This window comes from Ixodes scapularis, unplaced genomic scaffold (genome assembly GCF_016920785.2).
Source record: "Ixodes scapularis isolate PalLabHiFi unplaced genomic scaffold, ASM1692078v2 PGA_scaffold10__122_contigs__length_95168666, whole genome shotgun sequence".
Classification (NCBI taxonomy): domain Eukaryota; kingdom Metazoa; phylum Arthropoda; class Arachnida; order Ixodida; family Ixodidae; genus Ixodes; species Ixodes scapularis.
Window position 1 is genome coordinate 77,476,957 of NW_024609836.1, and position 22,946 is coordinate 77,499,902.

General features: G+C 51.4%; 1 protein-coding gene across 1 annotated transcript; it reads left to right on the top strand.

Moving 5' to 3' along the window:
• Positions 1–5,818: 5,818 nt before the first annotated feature.
• On the top strand, positions 5,819–18,274 carry LOC120849254. The gene is made up of 4 exons (XM_040221445.3): positions 5,819–5,830; positions 5,941–6,207; positions 7,308–7,421; positions 18,087–18,274. The coding sequence occupies exons 1-4, from the start codon at positions 5,819–5,821 to the stop codon at positions 18,171–18,173; spliced, it is 480 nt and encodes a 159-aa protein (XP_040077379.1). The 3' UTR covers positions 18,174–18,274.
• Positions 18,275–22,946: the final 4,672 nt, after the last annotated feature.

Below are 22,946 nucleotides of genomic sequence, written 5' to 3' on the forward strand. Positions count from 1 at the left end.
AGCCTGGCACGCGACATTCGACACACTAATGTTTCGGTGACTTCAACGTGACGTAAGAAAACGTAAAAAAACGCTGCTGTTGGAAGCGGCCTTTAAAGGGGTATCCACACGAAGGAGAACTCCGCGGACGGATGTCGTGACGTCAACATCCCGGGAAACTCCGTCCCCGGCTCCGCCGCGCGCACTTGCGGAGTTCTCATGCTAAGAGTACGAAGCCTCCGCGCCTCCGCCACGGAGGAGAACGAGAGAACGGCGCCCCGAGGCGTCGAAAAGGGATGACGTATGTCTCACGTGATGCGCGCTCCGCGGAGGAAAGGAGCGGATTTCTCCTTCGTGTGGATACCCCTTTAAGGGGTATCCACACGAAGGAGAACTCCGCGGACGGATGTCGTGACGTCAACAACCCGGGAAACTCCGTCCCCGGCTCCGCCGCGTGCACCTGCGGAACTTTTGTGCTGACAGCACGAAGCCTCCGCGCCTCCGCCACGGAGGAGAACGAGAAAACGGCGCCGCGAGGCGTCAAAAAGGGATGACGTATGTCTCACGTGATGCGCGCTCCGCGGAGGAAAGGAGCGGATTTCTCCTTCGTGTGGATACCCCTTTAAGGGCTATCCACACGAAGGAGAACTCCGCGGACGGATCTCGTGACGTCAACAACCGGGGAAACTCCGTCCCCGGCTCCGCCGCGCGCACTTGCGGAGTTCTCATGCTAAGAGTACGAAGCCTCCGCGCCTCCGCCACGGAGGAGAACGAGAGATCGGCGCCACGAGGCATCAAAAAGGGATGACGTATGTCTCACGTGATGCGCGCTCCGCGGAGGAAAGGAGCGGACTTCTCCTTCGTGTGGATACCCCTTTTAGCCGATTCACACGACGGACTGATCCGCGGACGGATTGATCACGTGACGACATATCCGCGGTTCGTCCGTCTCCCAAGCGCATCCACACGAGGGAGACGACGAGCAGACGCCAGTGAGGACGGACCGAACCTGTTCGCACCCCACAGTGCCGCGAAACTCCCACATCGCACAGTAGCACCGTTGTCCAAGAGAGAAATCGACGGTTGCTACCGCGACAAAGAATCGTACGCCGCTGCTACGTACAGATCGAGAACAAAACACCGGGACAGGCTTCGCGCGAAGCGCCACTAACTTTACTAACCCAAAGCATGACAGTGACACAGGCATGATCCTGCTCGAAAAAGCTTCGGCGTAGACGCGACGAACTTCTGGGCTCGCGGAGGGGCGTTTGGAGATGCCTTCACACACTCCGCGCTCGTGCACAACACTCAAGCACACCACATCCACAAGAGGGGGCTTGCTCGGTGAAGTCCTGATTGGACGTGCAAGAATTATCGCGGCGTGCTAGACTAGTTTTGACGGGAGCTTCTTGACACGGACCCGGAGGAGCACCGGAACCTGCGTCGCGTCAGCCGGACAAAGTTTCTGGAGTTTCTCTCACGCGTGGAACCAAGAATCGTACGACAAAATGAACCAACAAACGCACAAAACGCAACGACGCGCCATTTTTGTTTTGAACGCACAGAAGCAAAATACCAAGAAAACCATGTACCGTTGCCAGACTAAATGCTTTCCAAGTCAGTCTGCCGCCAAACGTCCGCGAGTGAAAAAGGCGCTCGACTTTATCAGTCCGCGCCTCCGCGGAGGAGGCGCGGATCGCAGGAATCGGTGACGTGCCGGTCACGTGGTACACGGTCCGCGGACGAAAATCGCGATTTGGTCCGTCGTGTGAATCGGCTATTTAAAGCGGTATCCACACGAAGGAGAACTCCGCGGACGGATGTCGTGACGTCAACAGCCCGGGAAACTCCGTCCCCGGCTCCGCCGCGTGCACTTGCGGAGCTTTCAAGCTGACAGCACGAAGCCTCCGCGCCTCCGCCACGGAGGAGAACGGGAGAACGGCGCCGCGAGGCGTCAAAAAGGGATGACGTATGTCTCACGTGATGCGCGATCCGCGGAGGAACGTGGCGGATTTCTCCTTCGTGTGGATCCCCCTTTACGACGACAACTCTTTTTTGTTGCCTTCACTGCTGGAGCGACGTGCGTGATGAAAAGCGTCGCCGTGGTCGGCCTTCCACGATTGGCCGAATGCTGACTATGACGTCAGCAGAGGTTTCTTCATCGACAGAAATAAGAGTAATGTAAGAACTTCAATTTTGACGCTGTTGGCAGTATTCGTTTCAGAGGGCAATGATCTCAAGCTTACACCATGCTAATTATAAATACCGTCGAACTTGTTGTTCATAAGGTAATGACGTCACGAGAGGAAACCACAAAAGGGCGCCACCCAAACATATCGCCGCTAATACTCCGTTCACTCTTAAGCTGATAATGCAGCCAAATCTACAAGCGCCAGCTATACCGTGCTCCTAGCTTTAAACTACTTGCATTTCTAGCGTGAGTGCTCGCTTTGTGGATCAAGGGGTCCAGCTTTCGTGCTGCAGTCTCACCTTACCGGTGAACGAAGTGTATATAGTTACGAATGTGAGATACTAAAATGAGGAGCATGTATCTGACACGAATGGGGTCTCATACAATACCGTCTAAAAGACGAGGCCTGCATATGACGATTTGTAGATCCCCAACCCGCCCCGAGCGGCAAACAGGCCGAAGCATGACGAGAGTATCGGTCACGTGGGGCCGCAACTGCAGAGCGCGAGCTGATAGCGAGCTTTCACAGTTCATTCGCAACGTGCATTCCGAGATTACGAGGAGTATAGCGTGTCATTAAGGCTCGATGGAGTTTGCTCATTGCAAAGAGCGTTGTTGTACCTTCTTTAGAACACCGTCGCCACTGTCCACAATGTGCGCCGATCGCGCACATTGTGGACATTGGAATGCTTGACTAACTACGCGCTGTATAAATATCCACACGACCCCAATTATTAATTCAATGTGCGCCGATCGCTCAAAAAAATGCCAACTTTAAAAAGATCTGTGTTTGTGCGGTGTATGGGTGTTAGAGCCATGAGATTAGGTATAGCACACAAGTCATTAGTATCGCAAATTTTTTTTTGTTCCTGAATTTGTTTTTTGTTGCCTTGGAAAAGCATTGTTATGGAGTCTCTCGTCTACAGGGCCCCAGACGCACTTTGACGTTGGCAGCACGCAGTGGCGTACCAACTTGTTTTTGAGTGGGGAAGCAAGCCAGACACGACCCAACCCCCCACCCCCCTAGGGCATTGGTATCCCTTGGTCGCCGCCGGCCAGTGTTTGCCTTGCCTTGCCCCCCGCTCTGAGAACTGGGGGGGGGGGGGGCAAGCGCCCCCCTTGCCCCCCCCGGTTGGTACGCCCTTGGCAGCACGGAACGGATGCCGTTATAGGTAATACCTCAAGAAGTCCAACGTAATACAAGATTACAGTTTTCTCTTTTATGGAGGAAATGTTCTGACGGGATTGAGAACTACTTGGCGGATGCCTGAATCAAGCAATCACACCAACAGATGGATTTTATTTCAGTCATCTGACGTCTTTTCTCACTGAGGTCCGGTGCATGACTTTTGTTCGGAGCAAAGAAATAAACGTATATCTCCAAAGTTCTATAACGCATGAAATCCAGTATTTGAGGAGTGATTGTTTAAATCTGTTTCGAAGACATTCGTTTTTGGAAATAAAGACGAACCTATATTTTTATTAATTTTGCCACTAAATTTAGCAGGGAAACTGACTCGAAACGTCGATTAATTGCTGTATAGGTACGTTACGTCAGGTCGCGTAAAATCATTTTTCTCGCCAAATTTAGGGGAGAAAATGAATTGGTAGAATAGCTCTCGTGACCTCAAGCCACGTGACAATAATTTCCTTGCCAAATTCAACGGAGAAACTGAATTGAAATACAGGTCACCAGACGTAAATTTTTGTACAAGATTTAGTGGGAAAACTGAAAAGGTCTCTAGGTCTCGTGTCCTCAATTTCCCCGCTAAATGTAGCGGGGAAACTAAACTGATGTTTTGGTCACGTAAAGTCGATTTCCCCGCTAAATTTAAAGGGAAATGCAAAGATGGACGCACGAACGGATAAAATTCTAGAAACATTTCATGCCCCCCCCCCCCTTCCCCCCCCCCCAAAAAAAAAACAACAAAAAACGAAACAAACACGCGCGTTTTTGCTCGGAGATTATTTCAATAATGGCTTTCTGCGCGCTGCCATTTTTGTATATTGGTCTGTGAGACGCGTTTTGAGCATGCGCAATAGGTCTCTCCTGCCGAATATTAGACATCGCGTATGCATCCACGGCCCAGCGACTCGGCAATTTTGGTTTGCATGATGAACGCCGGAAAGTTTTATAGTGAAGCTGCGAGATCTGGGGCCCTAAGCTGGACGCTTGGCGAAAACGACGGCGAGAAATCTGGCGGCCGCGATTGGCCAACGCCTCACTTGACCTTGGCGCCGGCCAATCATAGCCGCCGAATTTCTCGCCGACTCTTCCGCCAAGTGTTCAGATTAGGGCCCCAGGGGTTCTAATCTCGACACTTGGCGAAAAGGTCGGCGAGAAATCCGGCGGCCAACGCCGCGCTTGACCTTGGCGCCGGTCAATCATGGGTGCCGGATTTCTCGCCGACTTTTTTGCCAAGTGTCCTAGTTAGGGCCCCAGCTATAATTCTTTTCGCGCGTTTCTTATAGCACTGCAACTCTTATTTATGCTGCCACGCTGAGCTCTTTGAAAAGCGGGTTGGTGCACATGCCCAGTTCCCACAACTCACCTGCATATATAGTCAGACATGTTTGTAAGCTATAGAGGCAGATATTAATTAGGTGATATATATATAGTACGGAACTTTGGAATAAAGAACCTTATAGGTACTATGGCCTTGTAGCTTCGTAATCTTCAAGAACCCTTCCTCTGAGCTTCGTGGGCTAAAATATCTTCTAATAAAAAAAAAAAAAAAAAAAAAAAAAAAGACTTGGTTGACTAAATAAAAAGTAATTTAAGAAAAATGACCACAAAACTGTGTTTTTTTGTTGCCTACTAACAAACTGACCCGCACAAAGTTAAGTTTTCGAAATACTGTCATTCCATGGCTTCGTGTGTGTCATATGCTTGGTACATTGTGCCGTCGATGTTTCGTTAGAGGCAAACGAATTTGCCCGCTTTGAACGCTCTCCCGAATAGGGCCTAAATATGTGTGCACGAAACAAAACATAGGCCTACTCCTGCAACTAAGCGGATATTAGCCCGTCTTGTCTTGATCGGCCGTGCGTTGCATCCGATCAATCTTTCCTGACAGGAGAATAAGATCGCATGAGCAGTCTCCATTATTATGACACCGATCGCGTAAAGACCGTAAATGATTTACTTCTTTCGGCACCACACTCCAGTTGTAGTGAAAGCACACAGACGGCCGCTCATCATAAGTCTTGGGGCCCTAAACTCGTCAAAGACAAAGTTGGAACCGAAGGTTCGGGAAGCTCGCCGATTGGACGCCGGCGACAGAAGCGCGAAGTGATCTTCGTGATAGTCCAATAGGCGTGCCCCGTGAGCTTCGGCCCCAACTTTGAGTTTGACGAGTTTGGGCCCTAAATTCATCAAACACAAAGTTGGAGCCGAAAGTTCGCGGAACGCACCGATATGATGCCGGCGACAAAAGCGCGATGTCATCGTCGTGAGAGTCGAGTCGGTGCGCTACGTGAACTACAGCCCCAACTACGTGTTAAACTTTAGAGGACGCCGTTTAATATAGAACGGGGAGCGGAAGCGCAGGTGATTGGACACGTCCCCGTTCATCCCGGAAGCGACCGTAGCCTGCACCACGTGACTACTGTACACAAAAAGCCCACACCCTTGCCAAATATGTTTCTATGACATCACAGGTTAGCACCCCTCATAGGAGTGCCTATGATAGCGTCGGCACTCTGGAAGATAGCAGCGACTGTGGCTTGTCGAAAGCAGAATCTTCTACGGTGAGACGTCCCTCTTGAAGACGATTCAAAGGGTCAGGAGGATGTACGGATTAGTCATCGTTATGGCGGCGACCGTTCTGGCCGCGCTGGGCCTACAGAGAGATTTCTTCGAGGGTTGCAGGGAGCCTGAACCGGACGCCGAAACCCCGGATTGTGTTTATGTGCCCAGTGAGTGGCTGAAAAGTGAGACGTACCGCTGGTTTGCCCACGCGGCACTTGGAAACTACTCTTATTACAGCGGCGACTACTACAACACGGTGTTGAACGTCACGCGGGCGGCGAACAAGGTAAATTAATTTGCCTTTTAAGTTAGGTAATGTACCGGAAGAAAACGTGCGGTGTTCGGGTTGCTGGATTCGAACAAGCTTCTTAATTGTTCGGAAGTTGGAACTGCACTATCTAAGCTCATGCGTTACCGCAAATACGCCGTTTAACATAACACCTGCGTGCTGTTTTGAGCGCGATAATACACATGTTGACGTTCTAGACAGTGTGATCAAAGATTTGAATATGTGTTTGCGAAACAGGTCCAGAAAACAAAATTCAAGCTATCGGTTTTGTTTTGGGAGTTGGTCATGATATGATGTACATACATTCAGTTAGGGAGTGGGCCAGGTGATTCCAGCTTTTTGGAACGCGGGATAATATTTTGTCATCTATATATAATTTTTCGATATTGCACTGCATTATAAGTAATGTCGGACAATATCATAAACCTTTCCAATAACGAGCATATGGCCAGTCACATTTTCTACGTTCTTTTGCTTCTCAAAGTGACGAACACACGTGTTGACTTCTAGAAATCGCACGTCGCGCTACTGACTTGTAAAAATTAGTACGGTGTTAAAAGTCAAATTTTCACTGATGCGATACTATCGGATCAGAATTCGACCAATGACGCACGCCCAGTCCACCTCTTTCTTCCTGATCGCAGTCGGTCACAATCGACTTGGACACACTTCTGTCGAATTCATGCAACTCTAGCTTCGTCGTACTCAAGAACAATGAACTGTGAACAAAAACAATGTGCTAAAAAATGTCGATAACCTTTATCCCTGACGAATGCCGAGAACTGTCCATGGTATTCCAAAGTACGGCCTGTGAAAAGTGCTCCGCGAAGCTTCGATTACGCGTCTTTCCCGATTGATGGTGTGGAAATGGCAGTATGAAAACGACAGAGCGTCTCTTTCCGGTGCACGGCCTGCAGCGCGCGTTCGCTGCCTTCCGTCATGCTGGTGTGCACGCTTGAGGCACTCAAGTCGCGGGACAACCAAGGGACTTCCCTGCCGTTCTAATCCTGTCAGCGACTGTAAATAGCTGAAATAATGCTCGGCGCTTGGAGAAGGAGACATCGCCTTGCTTTTATCTTCTTACTGTGTGCCTTTAGGATATCCCAATGGGACTCGGCACAGCCGTGGAATTCACAACAGTCCGGAGCAGCTGCAAGCTGGCCGATACACCCGTCTACTCGAAGGAGCTCTGTCGACCTACCAGCAACAAGGTACAGACACGTTCACTGAGCGAAACTGTTAGCACGAATAAGGGATCGCCAGTTTTTTTTTCTCCCTGTCTGCCACGCTTCGTTTCACGGTAGCTTGCCAGAAAGCAAACGTTACAGCACACTCGAGAAAAATAGTCAGTTTTAGTATAGCGTTGCTGGCTCTTACGTACGCCAAACGCAGTAGTATAGACGTACGCTGAAGTCTACAAGCTACTTCGGACCGATTTTAGTTGCGCGTTGCGTAAACGCTGCCAAGTGAACATCTCGGATGGTCTTCTTAATTCAATTTTCCAAAGCCGTAGAATTCCGCGTGCTTACAGCGCCATCAAGCTCGTCAAAATAGGTATTAAAAATAAAAACTTTTCCAATTATTTTATGTACAATTAAGCCAAGCCGCAGAAGCCTGGTCAAGCGCGCTTTTCTGCGGTGTACGTGGTACTACGAGTACGTGTGTGTTATTCGCTCACGGAGCCTCCGTCAATCGTGCCGTGGCAAAGGACACTTTTTATCAATGCTATCGCGGGCTATCGGAGTCATAATGACTGCGACGGAGGACAAGCACGTGACACATCTTACCGTAGATTTCCAAGCAGTTGGAGATGAAGGAGAGGAGGAACTCCCCTCTTTTCTGGATCTTGTTTTGTTTCTAGCATACGTAGCTTTTCTCCACCCCGGAGAATAGCCTGCCGCTCAATTTTTGTTTAAGGGCACAGGGTAAGTCCTATACTCCCCATGCATTTGAGGCCATGTTGAGGAACATTTTTCTCGGCGACTATTAGGAGTATTCCTGTCATGTAAATATCATTTTGTTCGAAATATTGTGTTTTATCCACTGAACTAGAATTATTTAAACCAATCTAAAATAAGTTTTTTTAATTTTTTTATTCTAGTACTGAAATTTTATTTGTTTTCATCTATTAAAAACTTCGTAACTCAAAAACTGCTAGGTGCACATTTTTAATTTTAGTTCAGTATTTTTAAACACCCATGTATGTGGTAGGAACAAAAAATCAACCCTCTATAATGTCAGGTTAAGGAAAAAATGGTACGTATGTACTAAAAAACACTGTTTTGAGATAATCGAGTTTAAAGTAAAAAAAACTGGTGAATAACGAATTTCTATTGGCACCAACAGCCTCAGAGTCATTTTTTCAATAGCCGCCAGCTTGAAAGGCATTGCTAAAGTCATGTCTTCGCCTTTAGGCTTATCGCCTTGCTTGCCGGGCCTCTTTTGTGACCTGCCATGTCGCTTGGTCCGTAAAGTATATTAGAGTGACGTCAACTTCCCTCAGCCACTTGATGGCTTTCCAAACAGGGTTCCATCCACAAAACTTCAAAACATTGGCTTGTGCAATGCTGCCACCATTGAATAAAGGAACAGCATTCAATGGCGCCATTTTGTCGTTACGAAAACACAAACGCTTGAATGTACACACGGTACAAACCTGGGAAAAACGTGCACCGCGTCTCGTGATTGTCTTGGTTGAAAAAAAGCTATGCAATAGTTGCGAAATAATTTTTTGAGATTATCTGTTACTGGACAAGATTTTAGGTCTTGTGTTGATTTTGTTTTGTTGGAGAATTCATCGATAAACAGGGAGTGTATCCCAGAAGGAGGCGTGGTCACCTGCTGCTTGCTTTCGGAAGAAGTGATTTTCAGCCCGAAATATAGCTTTCTAAAAACACTGGGACAATGAAAAATGTGCAGAAAGAACTAAACTTTTCAAATTGCGAAAAAAACTAAAATCGAATTTTTTTACAATTTTACCTTACCCTGTGCCCTTAAAAGCGGCTTTTCCCTCTCTACCGCCAATGGCTTCCACAGCCCTGCGTTTAGAGCGAGATAGACTGTAGCAGGGGTGGCCAAACTGCGGCTCGCGAGCCTCATGCAGCTCTTCGCGGGTTCAAGTGTGCCTCCTCCTCTGCCCCAAAACAAAACAAAAGTTCTAGAATTAAAAAAGAAAGAAGAAAAAGTTCACAGACTTCGCAGCCTTGTACTACACAATACCTACAGCTTGACCACTTGCTGACGCGTAGATCTGTCCAGTGACCCTGTTTCGTGCATTGTTCTAGAGAGAATTTAGAACTGCATGGGCATAACAACCGTCAGGGTCACTGGCCGGCTAGCGAACAACGCATTCTTCTTTGTTTAGCGGTTCAAGAAACGTTCTGCAGCCTGATGGAATTTGTTGTAATCGACAATTATACTTGTGGAAAGAACTGTTTTCTCCATGTCATTTCTTGTTAAAAATACACCCCCCCCCCCCTGTTTTTTTCTTCTATTTTTCTGAGGCTGTCTGAACTTTTGTATATTGTCTGCGGCTCTAACCCCAAGTCGCTCTGGCCGCCTCTGGACTATACTCACGTGTCTTTCTCCGACGCGTTGTTTGGTTCACTGGTACCGTAGCCTTTTACATTTGCCAAGTTACGGTGAGTCGAAGTGGCAGAAACGCCTCATGGAGGGCAGCGCGAAATATCCATCCGATCCGACGTCCGATCCGGCAGTACGACTGCCTGATCCGAAAAATTTGGTCGCTTCAAGCGCGAGACACATACACGAAACATCCATCCGATCCGACGTCCGATCCGGCAATACGACTGCCTGGTCCGAAAAATTTGGTCGCTTCAGGCGTCGGATCGGCGACCCAACGTGCGTCCAACGCGCCAGATAGTTTCGCACGGCGGACGGATTGTCGGATGCGTCCAGCCAATGACCGCACACCTAGCACAAACGTCATGATGACGTACTGGGTCTGGCGGGACGAACAAGAAAACAGGACGGGTGACGGGAAGCTGGACGCGTGGATTTCGCTGACCCATTCGAGAAAGATGGCTCCGGCAAAGAATGCACGCGCTAACGAGCACGAGCTTCTAAGTTTGCTCGTGTGATCTAAACCGTCAATCTGGGACCAGAGATCTGTGAACGCGGACCTCCGCTGGGGTGCTTGGATCTCCTGGGCGGAGCCGAACGGATCGTCGTGTCGCATGCAAGGTCGGAAGCGTGTGCCTCAAACTGTCGCGTGCGGCAATTCGGAGCGGCGTTCGGACTGTCGGATCGGACGTCGGATCGGACGATTCTGCCGTCCATGTGTCTCGCGCTTTAAGAGCAAATCTTTTCAGGGAGTCAATATTGTCACGGGTGGTGATTCGTGACCAATAAACAAGAAATAAACAGAAATAAATAAACGTTTAATGTGGCGAACTTGTGCCAAAAATAAGGAAGGAAACAGAAGAAAGCAGAGCGTCGCGGGCGTCGAAGTCGGCGTGTCAGCAGAATCGAGCGCTGGGGCGAGACTGACTCGACAAGGTCGCGGGCGGCCTCTTATCTAGAGTGCGTCGCTATCTCGAAGATTCGGCGAAAGCGGTTCGAGCGTCGCGTGATCGGGGCGAGAATGAACACGTACTTTCTAGAAAACAAAAGCAGGATAAATGATAGAAGTTACGGGCGGTACATGAATAAACGGGAGCTTTCTGGAGGACCGCGACCGAGCGTTGCTTTCTCAGCATTGCGCGCGGCATTACTCCCCCTTTAAAAGTGCATCGCCCCGATGCAGTGTAAAACAAATCAAAATAAAAAAAGAACGATAAACTAAAGAGTCTTTTGGAGCACAAAAGGTCCACAGTCCTATCGAGCGTAGTACGGCTTCAGGCGCACGACGTGGACGACCTCAGGTCGTGGTGGGCGGCGTGACGATGTTCGTGTTCCGTCGGGCATCACCTCGTAGTTCAGATCCCCGAGTCGACGAAGCACTTTGTAGGGTCCAAAGTAACGTTTCAGGAGCTTCTCGCTGAGACCGCGGCGGCGAATCGGTGTCCACACCCACACCCTGTCTCCGGGCTGGAAGTGGACGTCCCGACGACGAAGGTTGTAGCGGCCAGTGTCGACACATTGTTGAGCCTGAATCCGAAGTCTGGCGAGCTGACGGACTTCTTCTGCCCTTTGGGCAACCACCTGGGCGTCGTCACTTGCGTCGACAGCCACTTCGTGGGGTAACATAGCGTCCAACATTGTCGTTACCTTGCGCCCATGCACCAGCTGAAAGGGTGTCATTCCGGTGGTCTCTTGTACGGCCGTGTTGTAGGCAAATGTGACGTACGGCAGCACCTCGTCCCATGTCTTGTGCTCCACGTCGACGTACATGGAGATCATGTCGGCGATGGTCTTGTTGAGTCTCTCCGTTAGCCCGTTGGTCTGCGGGTGGTACGCCGTGGTGCGGCGATGGCTGGTGTGGCTGAGACGAAGGACTTCTTGCGTCAGCTGGGCCATGAATGATGATCCACGGTCTGAGATCAGGACTTCGGGAGCGCCGTGCCGGAGGACGATGGATTCAATGAAAAACTTGGCAACTTCCACAGCAGTTCCGGAAGGAAGGGCTTTCGTTTCGGCATACCGCGTGAGATAATCTGTGGCGACGATGATCCAGCGATTTCCCGACGTCGACGGATGAAAAGGGCCAAGTAGATCCATTCCGATCTGCTGGAAGGGTGCTGTTGGCGGAGGAATTGACTGCAAGAGTCCGGCCGGCCTCGTCGGAGGTTTCTTCCGTCGCTGGCATTCATGACATGATCGCGTGTACAGGTGGACGGTTTTGGGGAGCTTGGGCCAGTAATACTTTTCACGAATACGTGCCAGGGTCCGGCTGTAACCAAGGTGTCCGGACGTCGGGTCGTCGTGGCAGGCTTGAAAGACCTCCTCCCGAAGGTCGGTCGGGATTACCAGCAGCCATGGCGAGTTGTTGTTCCCGAAGTTCTCTTTGTAGAGTACACCTTGTCTAATGGCGAAGGTCGGCAGCGCTCGTGAAAAAACACGTGGCACGGTACTCCCGCGCCCTTCCAGGTGCTCTATTAGTGCGCGCAGCTCAGGATCGTCTCGTTGACGCCGGGCCATGTCGTCGATGTTCACTGCGCCCAGAAAACACTCGTCGTCATCGTCGTCGCTGCTGCCGGAAGGTGTTGCGACGGGAGCTCTGGACAGGCAGTCGGCGTCGCTGTGCTTGCGGCCTGACTTGTAGACGACGGTCATGTTGAACTCTTGTAGTCGGAGACTCCACCGCGCGAGGCGTCCTGACGGGTCCTTGAGGTTCGCAAGCCAGCAGAGCGAGTGGTGGTCCGTGACTACCCGGAACGGGCTCCCGTATAAGTACGGACGAAACTTCGTGATTGCCCAGACGACCGCAAGGCATTCTTTTTCAGTCGTGGAGTAATTTCTCTCCGCCTTGGTCAATGTCCGACTTGCGTAGGCGATGACTCGCTCGGTGCCTTCTTGTACTTGAACCAAAACCGCGCCAAGCCCTGCGTTACTTGCGTCCGTGTGAATCTCGGTTTCCGCATCCTGGTCGAAATGTCCAAGAACAGGAGGAGTCTGCAGTCGTCGCTTCAGCTCGTCAAATGCCTGCTGCTGTTCATCGGCCCATTCGAACTTCTCGGCGTCCTTCGTGAGGTGTGTGAGCGGTGCGGAAATTCTTGCGAAATCTCGAACGAAGCGCCGATAGTAGGCACATAGCCCAAGGAACCTTCGGACGGCCTTCTTGTCTCTTGGCGCTGGAAATGCTGCGACGGCACGAGTCTTCTCGGGGTCTGGGCGGACACCTTCGTTACTAACCACGTGGCCGAGGAACTTCAGTTCGTCATAAGCGAACCGACACTTTGACGGCTTCAGGGTGAGTCCGGCGGTCCGTATGGCTTGGAGAACTGCTCGGAGTCGTCGCAAGTGCTCGTCGAAGTCGCTGGAAAACACGACGACGTCGTCGAGGTAGACGAGACAGCTCTGCCACTTCAGTCCTGCCAGTACGGTGTCCATGACACGTTGGAAAGTTGCTGGCGCCGTGCACAGTCCGAAGGGCATCACTTTGAACTCGTACAGTCCATCCGGCGTGACGAAGGCTGTCTTTTCTCGGTCCCTTTCGTCGACTTCGATCTGCCAGTAGCCGCTCTTCAGGTCCATCGATGAGAAATATCGAGAGTGGCGCAGCCGGTCTAGAGTGTCGTCGATGCGGGGGAGTGGGTAGACGTCTTTCTTCGTCACCGTGTTCAGCTGCCGGTAGTCTACACAGAACCTAAGCGTCCCGTCTTTCTTCTTAACCAGTACGACTGGAGAGGCCCAAGGACTGCTTGAAGGTTGAATTATGTCGTCGTTCAGCATTTCTTGAACTTGCTCCTGGATCGCCTGCCTTTCCTTAACGGAGACTCTGTATGGCGATCGATGCACAGGGCGCGCGTCGTCCTCGGTAACGATGCGGTGCTTCGCAACGGTGGTTTGGCGCACCTTCGACGACGTGGCAAAGGAGTCGCGGTATTCGGCGAGAAGGTTAATCAACTGTCGTCGTTTCGGGCCCGGGAGTTTAGGGTCAATGTCGAGCTGCGCTGGCGACGCACTGTCTTGCTGAGGTGGCGAGAATTCGTCAGTAATGGCGGCGACAGCGGCGGAGTTTTGGAGTTCCTCAACCTGGCCCACGGCTGCACCTTTTGTGAGGTGTTGCGCTTCGTTTCGGAAGTTCGTGACGAGGACCACAGTGCGGCCATCCTGAAGTTCAGCAACTCCTCTTGCGACGCCTATTCCTCTTCCCAGAAGCAACTGGAGGCTTCCTTCGAGCAGAACTTCGCCGCAGAAATCTTCGGTGATCCCGACGGGTACGAAAACACTCGACCGCGGCGGTAAGTTAACGTGGCTGGCGAGGACTCGGACCGCAGATGACGTCGCTTTGGGTTCCTCCGGTGGTGAAACAGGCTTTCGCAGCGTCAACCGGTTTGCGCCGAGGTCGATGACGGCGCCATACTCGCAGAGGAAGTCCATTCCGAGGATAACGTCCCTCGAATAGTCTTGCAGAACGACGAACTTTACAGGGCACGTCTCACCGTGGATCTCGACGCGAGCGGTGCATCGCCCGATTGGTGTGATGAGGTGCCCACCGGCGGTTCGTATTTGAGGTCCATCCCACGGCGTCGTGACTTTTCGAAGGCGGCGGGAGAGCCTCCCACTCAAAACTGAGTAGTCTGCTCCGGTGTCCACGAGTGCCGATGCGTCGTGGCCGTCGATGATGACGTTTAGGTTGTTGGACACCGTTTCAGGAGCGTCGTTTCGGTCTCCGGTAGCGTTCGAGTGGGGGCCCTCCGACGTTCGTGGAGGATCTTGGCGTCGGTCGTCTTCGGCAACTCCACCTCCAGGGGTTGCCGCGCCTAGTTTCCCCGGCGTGGAGCAAGGGGCGACAGGCTTTCACGTCGGGGTCGGTGCATCGGCGAAGCTGGACGTCGTGGTGAAGGCGATCGAAACTCTCGGCGGGACGCAGGCTCGGGGGACTGGGGTCGTCGCAAGTACTCGTCGATCTCCCGAGGGCGTTCACCATACCTGGGACGCGGGTCGCTTGGGTGGAATCCGCGCAGCCCGAGTCGTCGGTATGGGCATCGGCGGTACACATGGTCAGCTTCCCCGCAGTGGTAACACAGCGGGCGTCGGTCGGCCGTCCTCCAGACGTCTGTCTTCCTCGGCGCAGGTCGGTCTGGGTGAACGTGCGCTTGATCTTCCTGTCGTCGGGGGTAATGCGGCGTTGGGGCGTCTCTTCGGGGCAGCGACGTGGCTTGGCGGGGGGCTTGCGGCGGTCGTCGGGCCATTGCGGCGTAGCTCAACATCGGTTCCTCCGGTGCCACCGTGGTGACGGGAACCTCTGGTTGGAGCGCCCGATGCACTTCTTCGCGCACAGCCTCGGCAATGGAGAGTGTCGCTGGACGACTTGCAGCTGGCAGCAACTGGCGGAGTTCCTCCCGGACGACCTCCCGGATAATTTCGCGGATGTCCGTACCAGGAGCGTTCTCGCCGCCAAGCAGCGCGGTTGCAGCGACACTTGGACTTGGATGTCGCTGGTAGTGGGAAGCGCGCGCTTGGAGGGCGCGCTCGATGTTTGTCGCCTCGGTGACGAAGGCTTCGATGGTGCCCGGCGGGTTGCGCACGAGGCCTCCAAAGATGTCGTCTCTCACCCCGCGCATGAGGACCCGCAGCTTCTTGTCGTCTGTGGCTCGTGGGTCGGCACGGGCGCTCAGGCGGAGGACATCTTCTACGAAGCTTGTGACGCTTTCGTCGGGGCCCTGCGTTCGAATTCGGAGGAGATCTTCTGCCTTCTCCCGTCGGTGTAGGCTGGCGAACGTCCGCTGCAACTCGGCCACACAGATGTCCCACGACGTAAGCGAAGCCTCGTGATTCTCGAACCAATGCCTCGCAGTACCCTCCAGCGAAAAGTAGAGGTTCTGGAGGCACTGCTCCGCAGTCCATCCGTTGTGGCGCGCCACACGCTCGTAGTGCTTGATCCAGTCTTCGACATCCTCGTGGATCTCGCCGTGGAAGGGTGTCGGCATACGGGGAGCGGCGGGCAAGTAGACGATGGCAGGAGCGGCGGGCGTCGGCGACTGGTTGGCCATCGTCGGCTTTGTTGACTGCTTGGTCCTGGGCGGCAGAAGTTCGTGTTCCGGGGGTAGACCTCGGATGCGGCGACTTGACCGGGTCTCGATCTGGTCTTCGTCGGGTCCTCGGGAGGCTGGGTCCGGACTTGTACTGCGGGACCTCGGAGGGGTACGCGGCAGGGGCATGCGTTACCCCGCACCTCCACCAGAATGTCACGGGTGGTGATTCGTGACAAATAAACAAGAAATAAACAGAAATAAATAAACGTTTAATGTGGCGAACTTGTGCCAAAAATAAGGAAGGAAACAGAAGAAAGCAGAGCGTCGCGGGCGTCGAAGTCGGCGTGTCAGCAGAATCGAGCGCTGGGGCGAGACTGACTCGACAAGGTCGCGGGCGGCCTCTTATCTAGAGTGCGTCGCTATCTCGAAGATTCGGCGAAAGCGGTTCGAGCGTCGCGTGATCGGGGCGAGAATGAACACGTACTTTCTAGAAAACAAAAGCAGGATAAATGATAGAAGTTACGGGCGGTACATGAATAAACGGGAGCTTTCTGGAGGACCGCGACCGAGCGTTGCTTTCTCAGCATTGCGCGCGGCAATATTCTCTCCGAGTGAAGGGCCGCCCACACTAGCGAGAAAACGCGCCCGGCGCGCCGATAAATCGGTTAAGCGGCAAGATAAAGGGCGTGTCTCTGCACGCGCTCGTGGCGCTGACTGTGCTTCGGCGACATTTTGTTACTTGCCGCGATCGGCGTGCCACGCGCGTTTTCTCGCTAGTGTGGGCGGCCCTTGAGGCAGAAAAGCGCCCATTTCGCGTCTGCTCATTGTGCATTCGATGACTGCCGCTTGTCAATGCCTGGTATTTGATTTTGTTAATTCAAGACGTTGTTCTTTGTTCCACCTATAGCTTGCACGTGCGTAACGTCACCACACAGTAAAATAGTCATTACTACGTGGTCTTCCCGGTGAGTAAAACAACAAAAAAACCCGGTGATGCGAAATTTATGTTACAGAAGGTACGCGCGCAGGAGCAAGGTCCTTCTCAATAGACGATAATTTCATGTATCATTTTATCTTCGTAATAATTTTCTTTTCTTATCGTAATAAGTATATCTTGATAAGTATAACATAAAGTTGATGAATTGGTCTTATCATTGTTTTTATGATATCTTCATAAATTGATTAATTGTTGACATCATAGTTTTCTTCCGATACCTTAATAAGATGCTACATTATCTTAGGAAAGCATAGGCACAGCCGCTGATAAGATATATATGCCTTACGGAGTTTATTTGATATACTGCATTTAATTTGAGTACGGGCATGTTTATCGGTACAGATAGGGGCAAAAGTGAGTGCCGAAAACCAATAACAGCGTTTCCGGTATTACAAGAAAAACAAAACAAACAAAATGTGAGCCATTGTTTGAAAACACTGAAATCCTGGTAATAGTCATATCGCAGGAATACTGAAAAAAAGGGATAAAAAAATTTCCAGCGGCTTGCTCACGAATGGCTTTGTTCAACAAAAGTTTAACATTGCTATGTCGGCAAAAATGAAATCGAGGTTTGTTGGTTTTAACGAATTCACTTCAAACAAATCTTTACTGCGTGTTTTGGGAGTAGCTTTTCGGTGTGCATATTCGTTGACCAAAAATAACGTATGCTTCGTTTGAGCTTAAGTCCATGGACACAGCCGACGCTACGAGCTAATCTGACCAATCAGGCCGCGTCAAAAGCACGAGTCAGTGGGTAATATTTCTGTTTATGACTTGTTCAGCGATGATGGAACACGAATACAAAAAATGATGAACACTGTGCATGATGGTGCGTTTTTGACGCCGTCTGATTACTCCCACCAGCTCGTGGCGTCGTGTCTGGACTAAGTGAAGCCACTAAAAAAGCTACGCTTCAGAGCGACGACACTTCAGCCTTCTTCGGGCTTACAATCATGGTTGCCACTTATCTGAAGCTTATCTGAAATCGCAGGAAGTACTCTTCCGTCTTCTGGAAATGTTAATACAGTTCGCGACAGACAAAAACAATGTCACCTGAGCTTCCTAACGCCGTATCTAAAGCTGAGGAAGTTAAATTTTTGAATTGTGATGATCGACAGTTGCGCCAGCTCTGCACTAAGCATCAAGATGGGGGCGCCCACCAACAGATAGCGGAATGAAGTGCCGATACTCTAAGCGTAGCTCATATAGTGGCTCTAGACTGAAGGTTAAATGAAGTATATTTTTAACTTATATATTTGTTTCCCTCTACTTTCCAGGTAAATGGTTTGTGTCAAGCCAAGTTCAACGTGTTTCCACCAGTAAGACTTCTGGCGGTGGCCTGTCAACCGCTTGTAGGAGCCTGAAGGACGGCATCTGACGTCTTCGTTCTTGCGCGCATTGCAGCGAACATGTCGAACTTGTGACTACATCATTTGCGTCTTTGTTTATTACCGTGAAGCATTATCAGATGAGCAGGATTTAAACAAATTTGTGTACCTTTCAGATTTGGTTATATGTCATGCAAAAATAAAGTCGGATGTTCGGATACTGATGTAGAACATGTGGTGTAACTGTTCATTTCCTTTTTGGGCATAGTGCATTGTTTCATGGCCGATAGGGTCAGCATGGTGATTGCTCGCACGCTGTTTCGCTATGTATGGGGATTTAGCAGTAGTGTCTGTGATTTGTTCGGTGGCACACCATGCACTTTTGTTTCTTCCATCCTGTCAGTGGCACACCACGGAAATTATAATTATTCCCTGTCATTGCCCTATACGGCCTTGGTCTGGGATGGTATGTAGTGTATTGTAAATAAATAACTTAACTTCTTAAACTTTTTTTTTTGCGAGTTTTACGTGGGAGGAACCAGAGGGATGATTGCATACTTTCCGAGACGGGAAAGCACGGGAAGTGCTCTACCATATACTTAGGTTGACCCAGCGTCGCCCTCAACGGCATTTTTCATTAAATATAAGGGTTATCAACACATTAACGTTCTTGCAGAGCACATGTCCGCTGAACTTCGAATTTACTAAGCTGACTGATAACAGGGCCTCTCATACCTGTTACATTGCCTTATACGCAAACTTGCGCTTACTCCACTGTGCAAGCTGTAATCTTGTAATCACAAACACGTCGAAATAACTTCGTAATGCGAGTAGAAAAGTACCGTAACCGCAAACATAGCGTTATTGAAATCTTGGTAATGACAAGTTTTGCACTACCTCTTCCTGTTTCTTAAGTCATTTTTTATTAATCTGATCGCATAGATATTTTCTTTCTAAGAAGGTATTGCCTTCTACATTGAGTTACGCAACTCTGCTAATACGTCGCTATGCTATACCGACATTCATTTCTTATCCGGTGGAAGTTGGAGGATATATATTTGAGATACAGCGCTGCGGTAGCACCAGCTGCATGGCACATGTTCGCGTTCCCAGCCTTATTAATGTTTTTGCCATAATCCAAGGTCGATTGAGGTAACCTGTCGTCAGTTGAACAGGCCAGTATAGGTCTGACCGCAGGAAGATGATTGAAAGAAGAGTTGGTTGATAATTTCACCTAATTAACACCGCCGAGCTGAGAACGTTTTGATACGTAATCCCTAAACTCAGTGAGCCGACACTCCAATCTGGTGGGGACAATCGAGCATGCGCCAAAAACGGTTGGAAACGCGAGTATAGTGGGCATTCGAACTTACCTTGGAGGATCTCTCTCGCCTCACTTTGGCGTACAGCCATCCCTCACCTTGGGTACAGGACAGGGAAGGTTCTTTCGAATTTGATGCCTTGGCGCGTTAGGCCAATTGTTTCGTTACGGCCTTGGAGGTCTTGTTGCATTTATCCGAGTTCAAGTTTTATCGGGATCAGTTCGCTCAGTTCGCTGTTTGTTAGGCTCATGGTCGTTTGGTTCGTTGTGTCCTTCCTTGTCTAGAGTTCCGGCTTTCGCCAGAAAAGTGTACGTTTTGAGTGATCCTTAAAACGTCTTTCTTTTGGGGATCTTTTTTTTTTTCTGGGGACTGCCGTTGTCAACAGTTATAGATTTTTTTTATTTTTTTTTATTTTTTGTGTTGTTTAACGGAGGTCACTGCTTCTCAATTCTATTGTAAAGGTTGTTTACGTTGTCGAATGAATTTCAGGGGCGAATCGGTGGCCGAGTGAGCTAACGCCTCTCCTCTCGGAGCGTTGAGTGAAAGCTTGCGTTGAGAAGCACGTGGGTTCAATCCCCACCGCCTTCGTACGTTTTGATCTGGATAAGTTCGTGTAATCACGACTACGGGATACACGTTAAAAACACCAGGTTGGCGGTTGTACTGCACTGGCTAAATTTGTCATCCACAGCTAAGCGACCTGTCACCCGTTGAGGCGTTCCAACATCAAGGCTGTATAAACATACAAAGCAAGGTTTTTTTTTTTAAACTAAATTTAAGCTGTGTTTGAGATTTTGTGTTTGTCGTGCTCTACTCCGTCTCGGGATTTCTAGTCGAATGTTTACTCCGACTCATTTTCGTCGCTATATACCTTGAGAACCAATATCAAATGCTAAAAGCAAACGGGGGTTCATCTCTTCTTTCTTTCGTTTCACTCTATGCGTGACAGAGGTACCCGTTACAGTCCGCTGGCAAGAATCATGCAGAGCAAAAAAGTGCATCGTAACGGCCCTGGTCATGTTTTCACGTCCGCTATCGCCGGGTAAACCTAAAGTCCATTGCTACTTCTTTTACAAGTAAAGACAAACACAAATGACAAAGCACGTTCCGCTGGAACAAAATGGCGGCATTCAGTTCAAACCACTCTTGTGTGCCGCAACAGTGGTTTGTGACCTGCACCGTCACGCAATCGGCGCTTCAAAGAATTTGGCAGCGCTTGGCTGGCTAAAATGTAACTAGCGAGAAAAGCCCAAAAATCTCCAACCAGTCGTGACGTCATACTAGGATCTTGGGGTCGCCAAGCGCGTGTCGCTCGTGTTGGGCAGCGCACCACGCATACGCAGCGCCACTCCTCTCCCTGGCGAGACGCGCCCGTACTTGTTAGCAGCACGAGGAGCAGACGACGCGGGAATCTGGTGCGCTTGGCGTGCTGGCCTCGCGTTTCGCGAAGTAATGTACCAAATGTAAAAGGTACTAAGATGCCACAGCATCGTATTAAACAGAAAGGTATCTGTCCCACCAAGATATTTATTTGGTTCCTGGGAGGTGATTCAAGAAAGGCAGACACAAGCATGGATCATCAGCTGTGCGGAGGACAGGGTTAATTATTGTTTCTATATCTTATCGCGTGGGGGGGGGGGGGAGGGAGGGAGGGGGGGGGGCACGAGCCTCGATGCCCCCACGTAGTCTACGCCTATGGCTAGGAGTTCGAAGAAATAGCCTGGCACGCGACATTCGACACACTAATGTTTCGGTGACTTCAACGTGACGTAAGAAAACGTAAAAAAACGCTGCTGTTGGAAGCGGCCTTTAAAGGGGTATCCACACGAAGGAGAACTCCGCGGACGGATGTCGTGACGTCAACATCCCGGGAAACTCCGTCCCCACCTCCGCCGCGTGCACCGGCGGAGCTTTTGTGCTGACAGCACGAAGCCTCCGCGCCTCCGCCACGGAGGAGAACGAGAGAACGGCGCCACGAGGCATCAAAAAGGGATGACGTATGTCTCACGTGATGCGCGCTCCGCGGAGGAAAGGAGCGGACTTCTCCTTCGTGTGGATACCCCTTTAAGGGCTATCCACACGAAGGAGAACTCCGCGGACGGATCTCGTGACGTCAACAACCGCGGAAACTCCGTCCCCGGCTCCGCCGCGCGCACTTGCGGAGTTCTCATGCCAAGAGTACGAAGCCTCCGCGCCTCCGCCACGGAGGAGAACGAGAGAACGGCGCCCCGAGGCGTCGAAAAGGGATGACGTATGTCTCACGTGATGCGCGCTACGCGGAGGAAAGGAGCGGATTTCTCCTTCGTGTGGATACCCCTTTAAGGGCTATCCACACGAAGGAGAACTCCGCGGACGGATCTCGTGGCGTCAACAACCGGGGAAACTCCGTCCCCGGCTCCGCCGCGCGCACTTGCGGAGTTCTCGTGCCAAGAGTACGAAGCCTCCGCGCCTCCGCCACGGAGGAGAACGAGAGAACGGCGCCCCGAGGCGTCGAAAAGGGATGACGTATGTCTCACGTGATGCGCGCTCCGCGGAGGAAAGGAGCGGATTTCTCCTTCGTGTGGATACCCCTTTAAGGGCTATCCACACGAAGGAGAACTCCGCGGACGGATCTCGTGACGTCAACAACCGCGGAAACTCCGTCCCCGGCTCCGCCGCGCGCACTTGCGGAGTTCTCATGCCAAGAGTACGAAGCCTCCGCGCCTCCGCCACGGAGGAGAACGAGAGAACGGCGCCCCGAGGCGTCGAAAAGGGATGACGTATGTCTCACGTGATGCGCGCTCCGCGGAGGAAAGGAGCGGACTTCTCCTTCGTGTGGATACCCCTTTAAGGGCTATCCACACGAAGGAGAACTCCGCGGACGGATCTCGTGACGTCAACAACCGGGGAAACTCCGTCCCCGGCTCCGCCGCGCGCACTTGCGGAGTTCTCATGCCAAGAGTACGAAGCCTCCGCGCCTCCGCCACGGAGGAGAACGAGAGAACGGCGCCCCGAGGCGTCGAAAAGGGATGACGTATGTCTCACGTGATGCGCGCTCCGCGGAGGAAAGGAGCGGATTTCTTTTTCGTGTGGAACCCCTTTAAAGGGGTATCCACACGAAGGAGAACTCCGCGGACGGATCTCGTGACGTCAACAACCGGGGAAACTCCGTCCCCGGCTCCGCCGCGCGCACTTGCGGAGTTCTCATGCCAAGAGTACGAAGCCTCCGCGCCTCCGCCACGGAGGAGAACGAGAGAACGGTGCCCCGAGGCATCAAAAAGGGATGACGTATGTCTCACGTGATGCGCGCTCCGCGGAGGAAAGGAGCGGACTTCTCCTTCGTGTGGATACCCCTTTAAGGGCTATCCACACGAAGGAGAACTCCGCGGACGGATCTCGTGACGGCAACAACCGGGGAAACTCCGTCCCCGGCTCCGCCGCGCGCACTTGCGGAGTTCTCATGCCAAGAGTACGAAGCCTCCGCGCCTCCGCCACGGAGGAGAACGAG

What these genes read in the sequence shown, in the direction of transcription:
- LOC120849254 (XM_040221445.3), top strand. An exon ending in TCACGCGGGCGGCGAACAAG is followed by an intron (nt 6,208 to 7,307) that starts GTAAATTAATTT and finishes GTGTGCCTTTAG; the next exon opens with GATATCCCAATGGGACTCGG. An exon ending in GTCGACCTACCAGCAACAAG is followed by an intron (nt 7,422 to 18,086) that starts GTACAGACACGT and finishes TCTACTTTCCAG; the next exon opens with GTAAATGGTTTGTGTCAAGC.